At 57.6% G+C, this 17526-nt stretch overlaps 5 protein-coding genes across 5 annotated transcripts; all 5 read right to left on the bottom strand.

The window, feature by feature from the left end:
* Positions 1–35: 35 nt before the first annotated feature.
* P884DRAFT_206791 (glutathione S-transferase) lies at positions 36–1267 on the bottom strand (the record flags this gene model as incomplete). Its single annotated transcript, XM_069438746.1, has 6 exons — positions 36–247; positions 315–482; positions 555–574; positions 727–764; positions 853–1077; positions 1166–1267. 6 exons carry the CDS (start codon positions 1265–1267, stop codon positions 36–38), a joined length of 765 nt encoding a protein of 254 aa, XP_069295314.1.
* A 1011-nt stretch (positions 1268–2278) lies between these two features.
* P884DRAFT_279522 (uncharacterized protein) lies at positions 2279–3962 on the bottom strand (the record flags this gene model as incomplete). The annotated part of the gene is made up of 4 exons (XM_069443316.1): positions 2279–3126; positions 3162–3492; position 3600; positions 3709–3962. 4 exons carry the CDS (start codon positions 3960–3962, stop codon positions 2279–2281), a joined length of 1434 nt encoding a protein of 477 aa, XP_069295313.1.
* Positions 3963–5749: 1787 nt separating this feature from the next.
* On the bottom strand, positions 5750–7748 carry P884DRAFT_279521 (Metallo-dependent phosphatase-like protein; the record flags this gene model as incomplete). The annotated part of the gene is made up of 4 exons (XM_069443315.1): positions 5750–6014; positions 6081–6607; positions 6695–7651; positions 7734–7748. 4 exons carry the CDS (start codon positions 7746–7748, stop codon positions 5750–5752), a joined length of 1764 nt encoding a protein of 587 aa, XP_069295312.1.
* A 1533-nt stretch (positions 7749–9281) lies between these two features.
* P884DRAFT_59717 (uncharacterized protein) lies at positions 9282–14673 on the bottom strand. Its single transcript, XM_069445978.1, has 3 exons — positions 14440–14673; positions 13293–14377; positions 9282–13196 (listed from the first exon to the last, which is right to left on the bottom strand). Exons 2-3 carry the CDS (start codon positions 14253–14255, stop codon positions 9573–9575), a joined length of 4587 nt encoding a protein of 1528 aa, XP_069295311.1. The 5' UTR covers positions 14256–14377; positions 14440–14673; the 3' UTR covers positions 9282–9572.
* A 1195-nt stretch (positions 14674–15868) lies between these two features.
* On the bottom strand, positions 15869–17414 carry P884DRAFT_313011 (uncharacterized protein). The gene is made up of 6 exons (XM_069445223.1): positions 17225–17414; positions 16893–17016; positions 16787–16841; positions 16522–16678; positions 16121–16243; positions 15869–16046 (listed from the first exon to the last, which is right to left on the bottom strand). The coding sequence occupies exons 3-6, from the start codon at positions 16801–16803 to the stop codon at positions 15960–15962; spliced, it is 384 nt and encodes a 127-aa protein (XP_069295310.1). The 5' UTR covers positions 16804–16841; positions 16893–17016; positions 17225–17414; the 3' UTR covers positions 15869–15959.
* Positions 17415–17526: the final 112 nt, after the last annotated feature.

Raw genomic sequence — 17526 nt, 5'->3', positions numbered from 1 at the left:
CTTTCTGTACGAGCACAGCCAGACCGGGGGGCCTTTCACTTCTTCGAATCCTCCTGCATGCCTCGCTGCACCCAATCCCTAGTCTGAGCCGCAGCCGCGTCGAGCTCCTCCTCGGTCTTGTGCCGGCTCTCCAGGACCTTGTGCGGGCTCGGGACGTGCCTACCCTTCTCGCAAGCGGGGCGAGACAGGATCTTGTCGACCCAGGCGTTGAGGTGGGGGAACTCGTGCACCGGGATACCGGCCCAATCTTGCTTTTGTGTCAGCGCCCGTTGCTTCGCCGGCTGCTGTATGTACATGGTAAAAGGGACACTCACATCCAGCAGCCACCCAGCCCCAGCAAGCAATGTCGGCGATGGTGCACCGGTCGCCCACAATGTAACCCGAGGTAGACTGGCTCAGCTGCTTGTCCAGGACGCCGTACAGGCGGCGTGTCTCATTCCGGTATCTGTCGATGCCGTACTGGATCTTCTCGGGGGCGTATCCTGTCCTGGATCAGCCGTTCGTCGCACATAGACAGATTCGACGTGCCGTGCATAGCGTTTTCGTCGACTTACTTGAGAAATGGTTCGCTTGGCTGATTCAACCAGATTAGCATTTCCGTACCCACACACACACACACACACACACACACACACAAACAAGCATGCGCGCGCACATCCACACGCACATCGACATCCCTTCCGATTCTTGGGGAGGGAGGGATGGGGAGAGGAAAGGATAACTCACCCTTGCATCGGCCCGAGGCCAGCAACTTGCCAAAACAGCTGTTATGCGTTCCCCAGCATCAGCCACGGTCCTCATCGCAATTCAGTTCGAAAGAACAAGGAATCAAAGAAGAAGGAGATGGCGTACCCAGCTGTTCACCTCGTAGTACTCGCGCGTGCCCCGCGGGTACGAGACCTTGTGCTCCGGGTCGTAGCGTTCGACCAGGTACTGCATGATGGAGCCGCTCTCGAAGAGGCGGATGGGCGAGCCGTCCGGGAGGACATCGGTCAGGGCGGGGATGCGGCCGTTGGGGTTGATCTCGAGGAACCAGGGCTCCTTCTGCTCGTTCTTGCTGAAGTCGATGGCTGTGACCTGATATCCCCCGAGTTTAGACATGCTCTCTGGGTACGGGGTGGGGGCGGGAATGGGTGGTTCGCCGAACGGAAGGCCGACAACCTACCTTGTACGGCAGACCGAGCTCCTCGAGGAGCATCGAGATCTTGATGCCGTTCGGCGTCTGGGCGGTGTAGAGGTGGATATCGGTTTTGGTGGTGTCGGCCATCTTGTGAGCGGTGGTGTTCTTCTGGTAGTGGTCGGTGGACGTTAAGTGTGCTTCCAACTGCGCAACGCGTTGCATTGGATCAAGTCCCTCTTTCGACCGTGAGAGACCGGGACCTGGCTCTTATACTTCCCGCTCCACTCGGTGCGGAAATAATCATGGAAAAGGTTATGGGATTAATAAAACGCTCTGGGAACCCCAGCGGCACTTACATCATTGGTATGCGGGGCTTAGAAATCATCAGGGAACACCTTCCTCAACTCGGAGACTATTGCGCCCGCACTAAGACCAGCAGGGAGGGGCCAGAAACCTGGGTCGGCCCCACTAGGGAGTTCCCACACAACCCTTCGGCGCCCGGACCGGGTTCACACTAGGCTCCGTCCGCTCTCAGCGAAGACTCCCCAGTCGGACCACCCGGCAGGCAACAACCGGAGGAACTGCAATCTAGTCTAGCTGCATGCTTTATTGTGACTCAGAACCTCTCGAAGAGGGGTTAACAGGTTTAACCGCCGCGAGAGAACGGAAGTTGACCAGCTAAAGGAGAAACTGAAGGGCGAGATGTGTGGAAGAGGCTCAAGACTCTTTGTCATCCTATTGTCTCCTCCTTCGAACAGAGCGCATCGAGTTTTGGTTATTTGAATTGGCAGATTGGGAAGTAGATGATAAATTTCTGGCTACCTACCAAGGTCAGCTGATTTACACTACAGATGCGCAGTCTTTGTGTCGGGGGCGGGCTGCCAACTATGTGTGTCACAACAAGAAGAAGCCATCCCGCTCCGAATGGCATGGACAAAGGGAGCTCGAAGGAGATCCATCGAATCAGGAATTACTAACGAGAGAAAGATAGATTGTAAATGGGAGAGTTACGCAGCATGGACGCGTGACGCTTACTTGCAGATATTATTATCAAGCAAGTATTCTGGGCACTTGGTCATCGTCGCGGCTAGTCGGCCCTCTCTCGTCTCTGACCGTCACCGGGATCAGTTTCCCCGGAACCGGAAACGGCCCTACTACTTAGGACGCCTGGCAGATGCGGCCGTCGTTGGCAACGGTCCACTTCTCGCTCCCGACCGCCTTGGTGGCCCAGAAGAAGCCCTCGGGATCGTACTTCTGCTTGACGCACAGCAGGCTCTGGTAGTTGGAGCCGAAGAAGGCCTGCTGGAAGTTGGGCTGCTGGAAGTCGGCCTCGTCCATGTAGGCGCCGGAACCCGGCGTGACGGCCTTGATGCGGGGGATGATGTCGTCCGTCGTCAGGCGCTGGTTAGCGAGAATCTGGTCCCACTCGGCCGGGTCGAACGACCACGGGGTGGTGAGAGTGGCGTGGACGAGTGGCGTGCGAGAGGCGGGCAGGACGGCGTTGGAGCCGTTCTTGCCGAAGCGCGAGACGTCAGTGCCGACGCAGATCCAGGTGACGCCCTTGTCGGCGATGTAGCGCGTCACGGCGGACATGGCGGTCGGGCAGTTGGCAAAGGCGGAGAGGGGGACGAGCCGGCCGCCGTACTGGACGATGCCGACCTCTATGTTGCCGACAGACAGCGGGCCGAAGTACTTGTCGTAGTGGTCGTAGTAGGTGGCCGATTGCGAGTATTCGAGGGTATACTTGACGCCCATGGCGGTGAGCTTGGCCGCGAACGGAGACAGCATGGCCTCGACCTCGGCCGCGGTCTTGTTGTAGGCCGTCAGGGGCGCTCTCTGGAAGAAGCTCGAGGTGAAGTAGTAGACGACCATGGCTCCGGCGCTAACCATGTCGGGTAGCGCGGCGTGGAAGGCGTCGATAGCGCCGTAGAAGATCGCGGCCGGATTGTCGTCGGCGTAGAAGGCCAGGGTAGCACCGCAGACGACGGCGTCGGGGAAGGTCTTGACTATGCCGCCGCCGCCACCGGACAGGACCCAGTACAGGTTTCGGCGTTCTGCGTGCGTGAGGCCGTGACGAGCTCGCTGGCGGCCGTGACGACCTCGAACTCGAGCGTGTTGTCGGCCGACAGGCCGAACGAGGTGCTCAGGGCAGAGTGACCACCGCCTTGGTTGTAACCACCAGCGAGTCCGACGGTCGGGCACTCACCGCCCACGACCGCCTGCTTCTTTTCGAGAACGGCCGACAATACCTGGAAGGCCTGGACGCCGCCGCCGAGCTTGACGGCGCTGCCGGTGTAGTCCCCGCCCTTCCACTCCTTGAACTCGATGCTGTTGAGCTTATGCGTCCACGCTGAGAGGGCGCCGGCGGTGGCCTATATCGGCCGGCCAAAAGGGGGGGTGGCTCTGGTTAGTGATCGACGCTTGTGCATGTGGGCTTTTCGAGTTTCCGATCTTGGATCGCGGGCGATTCGACAATGACCCTGGGCTGGGAAGCGCAGAGCGAATTCGAAGAATGGGTACATATCGCGAAAAAGGCCCGGGGGGGGGGGGGGGGGGGGTGTAAAAAGAAGAAGAGGAAATCGCCTTACTGGGTTGCCGAATTCTGCCAGCCTTCACGCAGGGCCTGGCATCTTGCGGGGTCGTAGTTGTGATCGTGGCAAGCCTCGGCGAGCGGCACCGTGGCGATGAGACGGCCACCGACCGTCTCATTCAGGCTGTTCCACGCGCTCGCCGGTGGCCAGCACGCGTCTCCAGAGAAGCACTTGCACTGCGCGGCCCGGCCGATGGCCAGGGCACCCGCACCGGCCGCAAGCAGGCCGGCGGCGAGGAACGGCGCCTTCATGGCTTCGTAGAGAAGAGTGACAAAGGGTAAGACTGTCAAGGGAGAAAAACGAGCGTGGGGGGAGGAGAGAGTCGAGAGCAACCGCCTAGAGAAGCAGCGCTGCTACGCAGAGACAAGATGCAACCCCCAAGACACATAACAGGCCCTCCATCCTCCCTTTGCAAATCAATGGAGCCATGGTGCCTGTCGATACCAGCGGAGGATTCACTACACTATCAGAGTAGACCTTGGATAGGAGCGAATCGCCGTGGGTGGCAGGGGTCCTACCTCGACCGGGAGAGGTCCCCAGAAGAGGAAGAGGCACGAGGGAACACTGCTCGGCGTGGGCCATAGTAGCAGTAAAAAAAAAAAAAAAAAAAACGGGATTATCTCCGTCGAGGCTCCTTACCAATCAGTACGGTAGTTAAAGTGAAGAAACGAGCAATGATTCGATTTAGGAATGAGCCGAGCCGAGCCGTGAGCGAGCAGCGGGCCCATGCATGGACATCCGCTCTTTCCAGGTCCGTGGCACCCAGGCATGGTACCCTCCCGATGGGGGAAACCATGCAGCTCACATGAGTGAAGTGTACGAATCATTCCTGCAATGGCCCAACGAAATTGCGGAGCGACGCATCGTGCTACCAAAACTTCACTCGGGTTCGCCTGACCTTGGACATGGATAGATATCGAATTTTCGGCAGTGTCCGGTTTGGAGGTTATTTATCTCCGGGGGGGTTGCTCTGAGGCGTTGTATTCATACAACAACACGTCCCTTGAGTCTACCCTGGGTCGCTATGATGACTGAGCAGTGCTCTCACGCTCCTGTCGCTGGTGACCGTTTGCCTCCGGACCTATGTCCGCGCCTGGATGATCAAGGCTTTCCGGCTTGGTGGGTCTTCCCCCGTCAAGCCCGTCCGTCTCCAAGTTTGATAGTGCGAGGGAAGCTTACACGCCGAGCAGACGACTGGATCATATTGGTAACATGGGTGAGTTTTGTTCTCTCTGCCACGTGGATCGTACATCCCGTCGCATAGGAACTGCGCCTTAACAACGACTCCAGGTCGCTGCTGCCGGCTTCGCCATAATCTCCATTGTCCGTGAGTGGCAGCTTCCCCTTACGGATATGGAAACCGTTAGTTATGCCTGTTCAATATGTCAATATGGTTTGTTGTGGTGAATAATGAGTGGGATACCCGACTCTTTCTTTTCTTTCTCAAACTCAGCACTTGCCTCCCTCTCGTATTCTCTCCTCCGTATTGTCTATTCTTGCCATCGCCACCTCCTGCTTATACCTTTTCTTGCTTACCTGTCTCTCCAAGATGTGATCCTCGCAGAAGCTATAATCATGGCATGCCGTCAACATGCCTCACCGACCAACGTCAGGTTGCGTCTTGAAAGGGCCTGATATGCCGTCTCTGAACTCTAAAGCATTCCATGAACCGTTCTTCTAGAGTGCTCGTCTTAGCAGTGCAACTCCAATGAGCCCCGCTTTCACATTTGTTCATGTTTCATAACCGACAGTCGCATATACTTCCTTCAACACCTGACGGTTATACACACCGGACACTCAAGTTGACAGACAAACAAGGTAGGAATCATCAAAGCCACCAAAAAAAAAAAAGAAAAGAAAAGAAAAACTCGACATAGAAACCCAAAACGCCGGCCATGCCATGCCATGCCATGCCTTGTCCTGTGCTGCCATATCCAGACCAAGGTTTTGTATCCTCCCGTAGCCGATGCAAAACACAGTAAAGCTTGATACAAAACGCAACATCACCGCCCATCAAGTTAATACTCGCGGGGACGAGTTACTGCCGCATTGGCGCCACCACCTTGCCCGCGTCGACCAGAATCAGTTCCTCGAGCCTCTTATCCACATCCGGCCCGTACTCGACGCGCTTCCAGGTCGTGATGCGCGCCTCGTTCATGTTGAAGTCGAAGATGCGGATCTTGCGATGGAAGCCGCCGTAGCCCGCGTAGCCGCCGAACCCGGCGGCCCCGGCGTAGCACATCCAGAGGGCGGGCTTTTCGTCTTCCGTCTGGGACAGGCCGCAGTACTCGTTCACGTGGTCGCTGTGAACATTAGTTAGCTCGTCAACCCAAGATAACGGGAAGGAAGGCGGAGAGAAGGGTACGTACTGCCCGCAACTGACCATAGATATCCCCTCCTCCACCAGCGCGTCGTAAAAGCCGGAATTATAAGCCGGCGCTGTGCTCGGCTCCTTCCACTCGCCCACCAGCGTCAGGTTCGGAAGTGTGTACTCCGGAATGGGAATATGGATGAACGCCACGTCCATATGATGATGCGTGTACTCCTCGTGGCTCCTCTTGAGGCTCCGGGCCGTATTGCGGAACCAGTCGATCTGGTTCTGCTTGATCCAGTCATACCCCTTGAACTTGCGCTCGTTGGGCGAGTACGAGTGCGAGTCGAGAAGGTACACAGTGATGGCGGAGTGACCCGAGCTGCCGCGGGCGAGCACCTCGATATAGTAGTTGCCCACTCCGTCAACGTCAGCGGGGCCGGCTTTGGACAGAGAGTAGGGGAGCCGTTCGATGAGTTCCATCTGCGCGGCACGCGACATGGATCCCTCGTCGTCGTGGTTGCCGAAGATGGAAGCGTACGGGATCTTGTGCTTGATGAGGAGTTGCGCGTACTTGAAGATGGCCTGGGGGAGAGAAAACAAAAAAAAAACCCACAATCAGCATCAAATCCGGACCAAGAAGAGAGTCTGTGCCTGTTTCGTGCCACTTACCGTTTGCGCATCTGGCGCGGTCTCCCCATTCACCTGATCTCCGCTGAGCACCACCAGATTCGGCCTCTCCTCCTCCAGGATCTTCTCCACGAAGTCCAGCGTCCTAGGGTCCGCCAAGCACTTCCCGCCATTCCAATCCTCGGGCAGGGCGTCCCGGCAATGTCCCACGCCCGTACTCAGGTGCAGGTCCGCCAGTTGCATGATCTTGAACCGCCCATTCTCCATGATCCTCGGCACGGGTTTGTGCGGCTCTTGTTCGGCGCCCCTCCGGATCGTGATGTGGGCCTCGGGAATCCCCGATCCCGCATCCAAGAGCATCGCCGTCCCCGTTATCTCCCACCCGGGCCGCGCCTCGACCGCGTCGTCCCCAAACAGCACGTCCAGGCCGGTCACCGCATCCTTGGAATCGCTCACGCCGCGCCGGTTGCTCCGCTTGATCCAAATCCCACCCGGCCTCTGTTCCCACTCCCCCTCGATCTTCCCGTGGCTATACTCACCACCCGCCTCCCCGGCCTCCGGAGCAGCGACAGCCGCCGCCGCCGCCGCCGCCTCCACGGCGCTCGTCCTCCTCCCTCTCCTGTTATTCGTACTGCTCTTGGCAGCCACGTCATCCGGGTTCAGCCGTCCCACGCTGACGTCCACGACGACCTTGTCCTCGGGCGTCAGCTCCTCCTCGCGCTTGCGCTGGACGTGCAGGTAGGCCGACGAGAACATGGCGCGGCGCAGGTACAAGTCCTTCTCGATGCGGTGCCAGGCGGTGGCGTCGAGCTTGCACGACGAGAAGGGGTTGAGGGACGAGCACTTGGTCAGCGTGACGTCGGTGATGACGGTGCCCGCATGATGGCTCGGCATGTACTCGTGTATGGCATTGGGCAGCACGCGGAAGTTGCGGTCGAGGAAGAAGATGACAATCAGGGTGAAGATGGTGGCGGTAGAGGTTTGCACTATTGTGCGGACCTGTGAGCGTGGCAGAGGGGTGGTTAGGGAGTCTCGTCGGCTACCAGATAAGGAAAGACGGGGGAGAAGAGAAGAAGCCTACGATGCGTCGCGTCATGGTGGATTCGAAATGAGGGATGAGAGTGACGCGACTGTATCGCCGAGCATGTAGTGATGTAACGACACTCTCGCCCTCGTTTAGCCGGAGTTGTGCAAAAGATAAGCGGGTATTTGTGTTGCGTAGTGTCGTCGACTCCTGAATGTCTGTTGCGACTGCACGGGAGGACAAGAGTCGTCCAAGGAACAAAATGCGTGTTCGACTTTTTGTTTTTCGGGGGGCGGGAGGGGGGAGGGAGGGTGGTTCAAGGAATGGGAGGAGTCGAAGCTCGAGGGCCGCTAGAAGATCATCGCGTTAACGCGGCAGAGAGACGAGTAGAAAGCAGGCCAGCGCTTTCCTTTGATGGAAGGATTGTCTGGTGTTTCACCGCAGATGATGAAAAGAATTCCGGGTGCGCCTGGGCGGTTCTCTAGCGCGGGCGCGTGGGAACAAGGGTTCTAGCCACAGGCGGAAAGACCTGCCGCTGGCGGGAGATCGGGCGTGGCCAGACCCGCAAGGCAACCGCCAATCCGGGGAAGCGGACCCGCCATAGTTAATCCAGGCACTCGGAACACAGCGCTACGCGGGACAGCGCCTCGACAGCACGTCAGGAAGTGTCCAGCTGACCTGGTCTATAGTTATGTGTACTTGGCATGTACGGATTACCTACCTAAGGTACATACCACCACGTCTCGCCGAAGTGCCGCCCTGAATGAGAAGGTGAACACAGTGCACAATTAGTTATTCTGCACTTAGAATTCCGCCTTCGCGCCAAAACCTGACCTCCAGCATCTATCTGGTCACTTCCAATCATGGTAATGATACAAGTGGTGTAATTCACCATCGGGAAAAAACGCACCGTCCCGCGAGGCCAGCATACATACAAGTTAGTGATGCGCTACTGTACAGGTAACAATTGTGTACGGAGTAGCGATATAGTCATAGTATCGCAGATCTGCAGCCACTCGCACCCGGAGCACACGTCTTCCCAGAACACAGCATCGTGCCTGCCCGTAGCTTTATACAACTCATGATTCTGATCTTCATCATTCACTCATACTAATCATTCACATCGCTCCATGCTCCGTTCCTCCCCATCCCCGGAATAACCCAACCTACACCCAACCGGTGAAAGGAAGAGGGAGGATGGGAAGGGGGGTATATCTCCAGGATGCTCACTCGCTCGCTCGTCAACAGCAGTACCAGGATCCGACAAAATAAACACATACATGATTCCAACGCCATTCATCCCCCTTCGTGTCATGGTTCATAGTCTCTCTCATCCAGAGCTTCCCAGCGGAAACAAAATAAACAAGAATCCAAAAAAATGTGAATCCCATCAAGCCAAACCCAGCCAGCGGATTCCTGCCGTATTATCAAATGTCCTCCCCTGGATGACCTATTATAGAATTGAAGTGAAATATAACGGAATAAATGTATTCAAATATTAAATCCGTCCCGATTCGTCCCTGTCGATTGGGGGTGGGTTGGCGGAAGAAGCGAAGGGTCGAGACGGGCTGCTTGAGCTCCGTTCTCGCCACTGTATTACCGGCTCGCGCCTTGGGTGGTAATGCAAGTCGTCATCGCCGTTTTTTTTTTTTTTTAAAAAAAAAGAAAACTGAACCAGTAAAATGATGATCGTTGATACCCTCGGGCTCGCGCCCTCCTCTTGGTCTTTCGTGCATTGCAAAAGTCGCCGGATATCTGATGTCTGTTCGCACATACCATTCCTTTTCCGTTCGTTGGCACCAATTGTTCGCGAGAAACCATTCCGCCTCCGCCACGAGGAAGAAACTGAAATCGGACATCGAATATCGGGAGGAAGCAGAGAGAAAGGGGTCGTGGTCAAATGCTCGCCACCCGTGCCCTCCCATCCGGCACCCTGGCATGGCACACCATCAGTTTCAAACTGGTCCCCCACTCATCGCACTCGGCGAGCAGCGCTTTGTCCCTCCAGATGCTGCCTCTCGAGGACGGGCCGATCCCCGGTGCCACTGCGCTCTCGTAGCACCGGCTGTACCACCACCTCCCGACCTTGGCCACCGACTGCGCGATGCTCTCGTCCGCGACCGGGCTGTCATCGTTGATCATCTCCGGTAGGCTGCGCTCGTCTTTCTTGGGCTTCGTCTTGGTCCTGGTCCTCTCCGGAGCAGCAGCGGCAACGCTATTGGAGTCCCTCCTCTTCAAACTGGCCTCGCTGACCGGCGACCGGGCAATCGTGCTAGCCACGGGAACGCCGACCCTGCACGTCTTGATGTCGACGAATCCGCGCCTGCCGATCAGGCGGAGGATGAGATCAGAGGTCGACGCGAGGCTGATGTCGGGCGCGCTGGCGTGGATGCGTTCCTTGAGGCGGCGGATCGTGCGGCGGCAGCGGTTGCCCATGTTGTTCAAGTCGGCGTCGAGGATAGAGAGCTCAATGTACCCACCCGGCTTGAGGACGCGGCGGGCTTCTGAGATGATGTTGCGGTAGTGGCTCTCGGGCGCAGCAGCGGGGAAGCGGAAGACGACTGCGGTGAAGCTTTGCGCGCCGAAGGGGAATTTGGCGGTGTGAGAAAGGTACTGAACCTGGTGGTGATTCGGAGGGCTGAGTGGAATGGAGGATTCGTTCCGGTGCTCGGCTGGAAGGGGAGCGCGGGGCGAGAGGTTGAAGAAGGTAGCGGCTGGGTATGTTTCGGCGGCGTAGAAGGACCAGTCGTCGTTCCCTAGGCCGTCGATCACAAGGATGGAGGGCCGTTTGAGCGAGCCAACGTCGGAAACCAGCTCGTCTCGGACGGGACTGAAGAGAACGTGGCCAAATGTGAGCCACTTGCTGACAGTCATGGAGCCTACCCGCAGGTTGACTTGGGACAATGGAGAATTGTCTTCTGAGCACTGAGTGCTGCTGCTGCTGGCATTGGACCTCCGAGTTGGTCGGGAAGAGGAGCAGCTGTCTCTCTTCGTGAACACTGCCTCGTCTCTCGGCTGCATCGGATTCGAGCGGCCTGCCTCGTTTTCCTGGCTGGAAGGGGTGTCGGCGGCGATCATGGAATTCTTCGGCGTCGGCTCGTAGTCGAGCATCCGCTTGACCTCCAGAGCGATCTCTGACCCGTTGATGCTTAGCGATTGTGGATGTTCCATTCCCGACCGCAAGGTTTGGACCAAGCTCGGCAGAGCAGGCGGGCTGAGCGTGGGCGATTCAAGACTTGGTTCGATCCGCTTCTTGCCCGCAGAACCATCGAGTTGCAGTGGCTTCGGCCAGGACGGTGCTTGGAAGGCTGACAACCTGATTGTGTTCTCCCCGAGGAGGTCGTTATACTCGTCCCAGATCTCATCTTCAGCAAGCGGGGCGTTAGGAGACGGCACTATTGCGGTAGCATCAGAGTAGTTCATAAGCCTCCCCGAGCTGCTGGAAGAGGTCGTTGTCGTGCACTGCGAGTCCTTGCGGGGTGAGAAGGCAAGAAATTCCTGTCCGGGTTGGTCGGAAGCCGGAGGCACTAATTTCGGTATACCATGTATCAGCGCTGAGAAGTTTGACTCGTTTGCCGACGTTGGATTGTGGCGAGGGTGCTCTGGTGTGGAAGGCTCCGGGGGGCTCGGGCCTTTCGCAACCGACTCCCCATTCTTAGGTTCGAGCGTCACCGGTAGCCTCTGTGCACCGAGCCTGTTAAACGGCCGCGAGAAGCTCTTGGGGGCGGTCTGATGCCCTCGTGCGCTGACAACTTTAGGGATGCGGCCAACCCGATGAAGTCTGCTGGGGCGGCTTTGGGCTTGAAGGGCAGGTTGCTGAACCGGTGTAGGCCCTGGCCTTGACTGCGATGGGGCTGGTGAGTTGGTTGGAACTTGAAAGGCTCTCTCTGAAGCTGCGGGTGGCTGGGCTTCGGGTTGCTGAAGGGTTGCCGCGTTCGGCGCTACTTGTTCAGAGGCGGACGGTCTCCTGCTTCCCGTATGTTCCACATGGGGCACCTCGGGGGTTGTGGTGGCGACGCCCCTGGCTTCGCGGAGCACTTCCTCCAGGTCGACCGGATCGGAATCGTCCTGCTCTGAGGGATCCATTATGGCGTAAAACGCGACAGATTTACTTGGCACAACCTGGACCGTGGCGGGCACAGTTGCGGTCCTCTCCGACTTCTTTTCGGCAGGCTTTTGCCCGCGCGAGCGGCCAAAAAGGTTCCATTTTCGAGGAGATCGGGCTCGCCTCCTCAGCTTATTTGGTCCGGAAGTGGTTGTCGTGGTAGGCGGTTCGGCCGCTGTCACGGCTGGTCCGGCGGGAGGATCAAACATGGAGTCGTCAGACATGATGCTAGCATCCAGGCTGGCCATTGAGGGCGACGCAACATGGGACTGCGTGACGATTGGTCTGGGTAGCCTTGGGGCTTCCTGTTCGCCGGATTTCAGCCGCTGCAAAGATCTTCTCAGAGCAATAGTCGGTTTCATCGCGACGGCCTCAGAATCGCTGCTCTCTGACGGACGCCGACCGCCCAGCGAAGGGCTCGGCGCAACGTTGCGGGGGAATAGTGACGGAGCGAGGGTCTTGTAGTCTGCCTCGCGAGATGAGAACGAGACTTGGGAGCCATTCCGAGAATCGATGCTGGGCCGCCTCACGGCAAAGCTCTGGTTACTCTCAACGCGGGTTAGCTCCGAGCTAGCGTTCCTATTCTCAACCACTTCGCCGCCAGCAATGATGACGGGCGCCATTCTTTCCCTCAGAAACGGATCGTGAGACAGGCTAGCTAGGCTTTCCTGCGACGACATGGTACCGGGAATCACGCGAGCCACGTTCGTGACACTATTGCTCCTCCGGCGCACCGAACCCAGCCTTCCGTAGCCCTCATGGCCAGTTCCAGCCGCTGGCCCTTTCCTCGTGGGTTTGTCCTTCTTTTGCTGTTGGCCAGGCTCGGGATGGGTCTTTGTCCGTCGGCCGAAGATGGGAAATCGAGTCTTGAGAGTCGAGGATACGCTAGGGCTCGGCGTCCGCGCCGTCCGCGCCGGCTCTTGCTTGTATTTACTCCCCACATCATGGGAGACGGCAGGCCTGGGAGCTGGGAAGGGCTCCTTGCCTTGCGCCCGCGTAGCGGAGTGGTTCGGCGCGTCCGACCATGATGTGGAGAGGGGTGGCCGACTTGCCGCGCCGGGGGCCAGAAGACCGCTCTGCCGTCTTTCCGGCAGGGAGGCCGAGGACAAGTTGCTGTGAACGACAGGCATAGATTGCCCGATGTGGGCGTGGAGGTCGGGAGTACCATCGCGACTGGGTCGTCGAGGTGGGGCCGGTATGGACGAGGCGGAATGTGCTGCAGGTTGCACAGGTTGGGGCCGGGAACTAGAGGTGGACTTCACAGCAGGCGGTGGGGACGCTTCCGGTCGAGCGGCCTTGAGCGTGCCATTGGGCGGGCCGCCCAGTTCATCGCGACTCTCCTGAAACACCCGAGACGACTTTCGAGGCGGCGGGCTCGGCGGTCGGTGCGACGATCCTTTGGTCTTCTTCCTCTCCTTTGCGCCGCTTTCAGCACGAACAGTCGAATTGGAGGACGACGAGGTTGACAACTCCTTAACAACGGCCAATCCCTGAGGGTCAGAAGCGCTTACCGGCCCTGTTTCGTTTGAGAGACTGCCGGCTCTCCTTCGAGTGACAGGAGGCCTGCTCAGGGCCTGATCTGCTTGTCGTGCCCTTGTCCCGGGTGGGGGTATCCGAATTGGGGCTACTAGGCCTGGAGAATGTGACGAAATGGAGGTTGGGGTGGTGTCACGGCTGTATGGCCCCGGCCCCGGTGACTCCGACCACCTGGTGGATGGACTGCCGCTGAAGGTGCTGGGCTGGCTGCTCGTCCCGGAGAAGAGGGGGGTTGGGGGAGGGAGGTCGTTGGTGGCAAGGCGGGACGGCTGGTTGGAACTGGGACTCTCGGACCGTGGCGGCTTAACGTCCCGGTACCTGTCCAGTTCGGGATATATCGTCACCGTGTGCGCCTTTGTCATGGGAATCTCAACCTGCTGAGCCGTCCGGATTTCCATGGGGCTCTGGGCCAGCTCGCGGTCGAGATCAAGGGGGTCGAGAGGCGTTTGGGAACGGGGGTTCGATTCGGATGAGGCCGTCCCGCTCGAGTCATTTTGGGAAGCGACACGGTTGTTGGATGTGTCTTGCGATAAACCGGAACGTTTCCTCCGTAGGACGTTTCGAGGCTTCAAATTGGGGGTTGGGAGCCTGCTGGAGGTCGGGGCGGATGAGGATGGCCCTTGCGCATCTCGCACCGCTACGCCGCTCGTGCTGCCAATGGAAGTCCGGGAGCGTGGCGGCTGAGCAGCGAGGGACTGTTGTGGCAGGCCATCAGACGGTCGTCTATGAGAAGAAGGCTGCGGCAGTCGGCTGGATAAATTCGGTTGCGGTATCGTCCTCGACGGTTGGTGACTCGGTCCGGCCGCCCTTTTAGCCATCCATCCGGGCTTCAACTTGGACTCTTCCTCGGAGGCTTCCGCGCCGGTCCCGGGATCTCTTGGCCCCGCAATACCCGACCAGCCTAATGCTTGCGGTCCTGGCCTCCGAGACGCCATCATGGTCCTGTATCGACTTGAGGAAACTTATACGCCTCCACCATAATCGTCGAATCGAGATGCGACTACTTAGTGACCTACAACCATTAGGGAGGGCAAATGTAGGAATGAACACAGGGTTGCCGCTTAGCAAAGGTTAGCTCGGGTCCAGCTAGATCGGTGGCGAGGAAGTCAAGGGGTGTGCAACCTTGAGCCGCGTAGCGGAAAGCTTGGGCTTGGTCAGACGCCGAGCAATCGACTACCAGGTTCGGAGGCACGCGCTGAAGATTGTCTCGGCGACCACGTATAAGCCTTATAGGTAAATCAGAGGCCCAGAGACAAGGGGTTTTTTTCCGGCGTAAGCTTGTCCAGTTTCCTGGTGGTCCAGCCGTGGGAATGGACAAGTTGGTCGTAGCTCCCCTCCTAAACCAGGGAGGAGAAGCAGTACGATCCTGATGAACCAGGCAGAATCGCCAAAAGAAAGAGGTAAGAAGGAAGAAAGAAATATCCCCAAAAAAAGAAGGTGAGGGTACGAAAGTGACAAAGTCTCCAGGTCTTCGATTCAAAATATCAGCCAAAACCCTAGGAGGCCAAGAGAGGGGGGTGGAGGGGTAAAAGCGGGAGGGTGTGTGGGAGGGTGTGCGGTGCAGGTATCACACACGCGTGTGGAAGAGTGGGGAGGGCGGCAACAAGCGCTGACGCCGTCGTGGGTCTACTGTGTCGTTGGATTGGATTACCCTTTCGATATGCTGGCTCAGCAATTAGAACGTAGAGAAGTGAAGTGTAAGAGCTTGTGGAACGGCGGCCAGAGCGGAGCGTAGGGGCCTCGCGCCTCCTGATAACGACAACAAGAACTGGAGAACGTGTGGGAGAAGAATGAGGGAGAAGGGACGCGGGCAAAAGAAAAGACGTAAAGAGGTAGCTACTTTAGGTCTCAACGGCGCAACGGGAAGGTGCCTTCAAGTCCCCGTTGGGAGCGTACTAGTATACAAAATACATCAGGTACAGACAGGGGATGATGGGAGCCCTCCCGCCAACGAAGAGCCACATGGGGAAGAAGAAAAAAATTGAATGCATATACACTTGTATCTCCATGCTACGACTAACATCAACTGTTGGCTGAAGTGGCGTAGCGATCTCGTCCGAGGCCGCGCGCAGACCGGAGCAGCAGGCGACGTTGGAAAAGTCATGTGGGCTTTGGTGCAAAGAACAGGGCCGGGGGATGCAGGGCGATTGGGCGGGAAGATGCAGGCGGATGAATCGAACGGGCAGGCTAACTACTGAGTCATCCATAGAAACGGCGATACGGGGAAGGCCAGAGAAGGAGCGGCAAGCCACTTGATGGGGTAAGGCGAGCCATGCAGTTGCAGTGCAGCGACAGCGCAGTACCTGGGAAGCTGCGAACAGTCGAGGCAACCAGCGGCAGGAGGTGGTGAAGCGGTGCGAATGGTGGGATGCCCGGAAGTGGGGACAGGATAAGCGCGGCCCGGTGGAGCCCGCGAGCTTTTGGAGTACACTAGTGTAGGGCGGGCGCGGAGCAGAAAACTGGGGCCACTCAGGGTCGGCGTTCGCATGGGCCCTCAAGCCCCGTTTGCGGGTCCTGCTGTGCATTTAACTACATAGTACGTGCCTGTCAGGGCGGTTGCTTTGCTGCTCGCCACTGGCGCTGCGCCGCCATGCACGCAAGACAGCCCTGGATGCTGCAGGAGGAGCATACCCTATGAGGGCTCAAAAGGCACATTTTGAGGTGTCATTGGGCAGCAGACCCTCGACGCCCAGCGCGGGAATCTTGCTGCATTCGGTACTCCATACCTCCTGAGCAAGTTCAGATCAGAAGAAATTTCTTAACGGTTTCGCAGTCATCTTGACGGGCACGAGAGTCGGAATACTTGTGCTAGCTCCGTGCCGGGCTTTTGCGGTGCCAACGGCGGCGATTGAGCGGTGCATGTGGGGCGATGTCTCGGGTATCCCACTAGCGTAATATAGCAGTATTTCGTGCAACTACCAAATACCTACTACGGAGTAACGTTAGTGGTGTATGTAATCCGTATAGTACACTTGGATTATAAGCCTTGCACAGGATCTGGAGGTTAAGTCGAGACTACGCTGTCATCAGCTATATGATTCCGCATATTATTAATCCGGTAGGTGAGCCGTATAGCTCGTCATTAGGCGGTAGAAGAGAGACACGATGTCCTTCGCCGCGCAATGCTGGAGATGATCCATGACGACGATCCGGACGCTAAGGAATGTTTCGGGAAGGTCCCGTTTACATACACTACACCACAACGAATATACCACGACAGTACGTGCGAGCCCCTATAATGCGGGGATCCACGAGGTCGAGACTGAAGTGAACACTACTGAACGAACTGTTCAACCAGTCGGGTTGATCAATGGGCAGTGCATCCCCGAGGGCGGGCCTCCTTGGCACGTACTTGAATGTACTGTACAATACAGATTACATACATGTATACTTGTCTTGAGGGGACAGCGGGGGTAAAGATTGATCTGGTTGGGGCATTGCAATTTGCCGAACGCGCTCTAAGACGCACGAAAGGATTTCTTCCATCTTCCTTGGGGATGGAGAAGGATTGAACGGAGTGGCCACTATCTCAGAGTCGTCCTTGTAGCGTCAGTTAACCCCCAGTGCCACCCTACCCACGAGCAGGGTGTGGTCGTGATCTCGAGTCGAACCGCCGCGGTACGGAGGTCTGCCCTGCCATTCGTTGGCCGAGGGGTGGTTGCTCGTTTGCCCCGGGCCGGCGGCCAGCTTAAAAGTCGCCTAGATCTTCTGATTGGCAGAAATACTCGGATTTCTGACCAACCAAAGGCGCTTGTCATCGCGATCAATCACGGGAGCATTGAATTTTCTCCCACCAGAGGCTCCTTTTTTCCTGCTGGATTCCTCCAGAGAGACTTCTTCCCCCGAATTGCTTCACACCAATCTCCTTCTGATCATCTCGATCTTGCTGCATGCATGCATGTCTCACCCAGACATGCGAAGCATCTGCAAGACCGCGTACTGCTGCTCTGCTCTCGGGGTGGTCCACCAATCGACACGAGATCGACAGGCGTTAAGCGGAGGATGGATTGGCCGCATTTGCAAACGGGGTGGATGACGCCAGTTCGGCTGGTCGGTGACGGACAAGCTGCCTGCGGGCCCAAGTCCCTGCAGAGGAAGAACTTGCATCTTGGTTTGAAAGTACATTACGTCGTGTCAGAGATTTTAGCAGCCGAGAACAACGAGAGCGGGCATCAAGGAAAGAGGTTCGTGTGAGCCTGCCAAGCCGGG

The sequence above is a fragment of the Thermothelomyces heterothallicus genome (genome assembly GCF_042370625.1).
Source record: "Thermothelomyces heterothallicus CBS 202.75 unplaced genomic scaffold P884_scaffold_22, whole genome shotgun sequence".
NCBI lineage: Eukaryota > Fungi > Ascomycota > Sordariomycetes > Sordariales > Chaetomiaceae > Thermothelomyces > Thermothelomyces heterothallicus.
The sequence above is the reverse complement of the archived record's forward strand: the minus strand, read 5'-3'. Positions and strand labels throughout refer to the sequence as shown.

Coding starts and splice junctions, on each gene's coding strand:
- P884DRAFT_59717 (XM_069445978.1), bottom strand. CDS start 14,255: ATGATGGCGTCTCGGAGGCCAGGACCGCAAGCATTAGGCTGGTCGGGT. Junction 13,197..13,292: donor TCTCAAACGAAACAGGGCCG/GTAAGCGCTTCT, acceptor AGCGGCGCAAAG/GAGAGGAAGAAGACCAAAGG.
- P884DRAFT_313011 (XM_069445223.1), bottom strand. Junction 16,244..16,521: donor CGTACTGTCGTGGTATATTC/GTTGTGGTGTAG, acceptor ACTCCGTAGTAG/GTATTTGGTAGTTGCACGAA. Junction 16,047..16,120: donor CCGGCACGGAGCTAGCACAA/GTATTCCGACTC, acceptor GAACTTGCTCAG/GAGGTATGGAGTACCGAATG.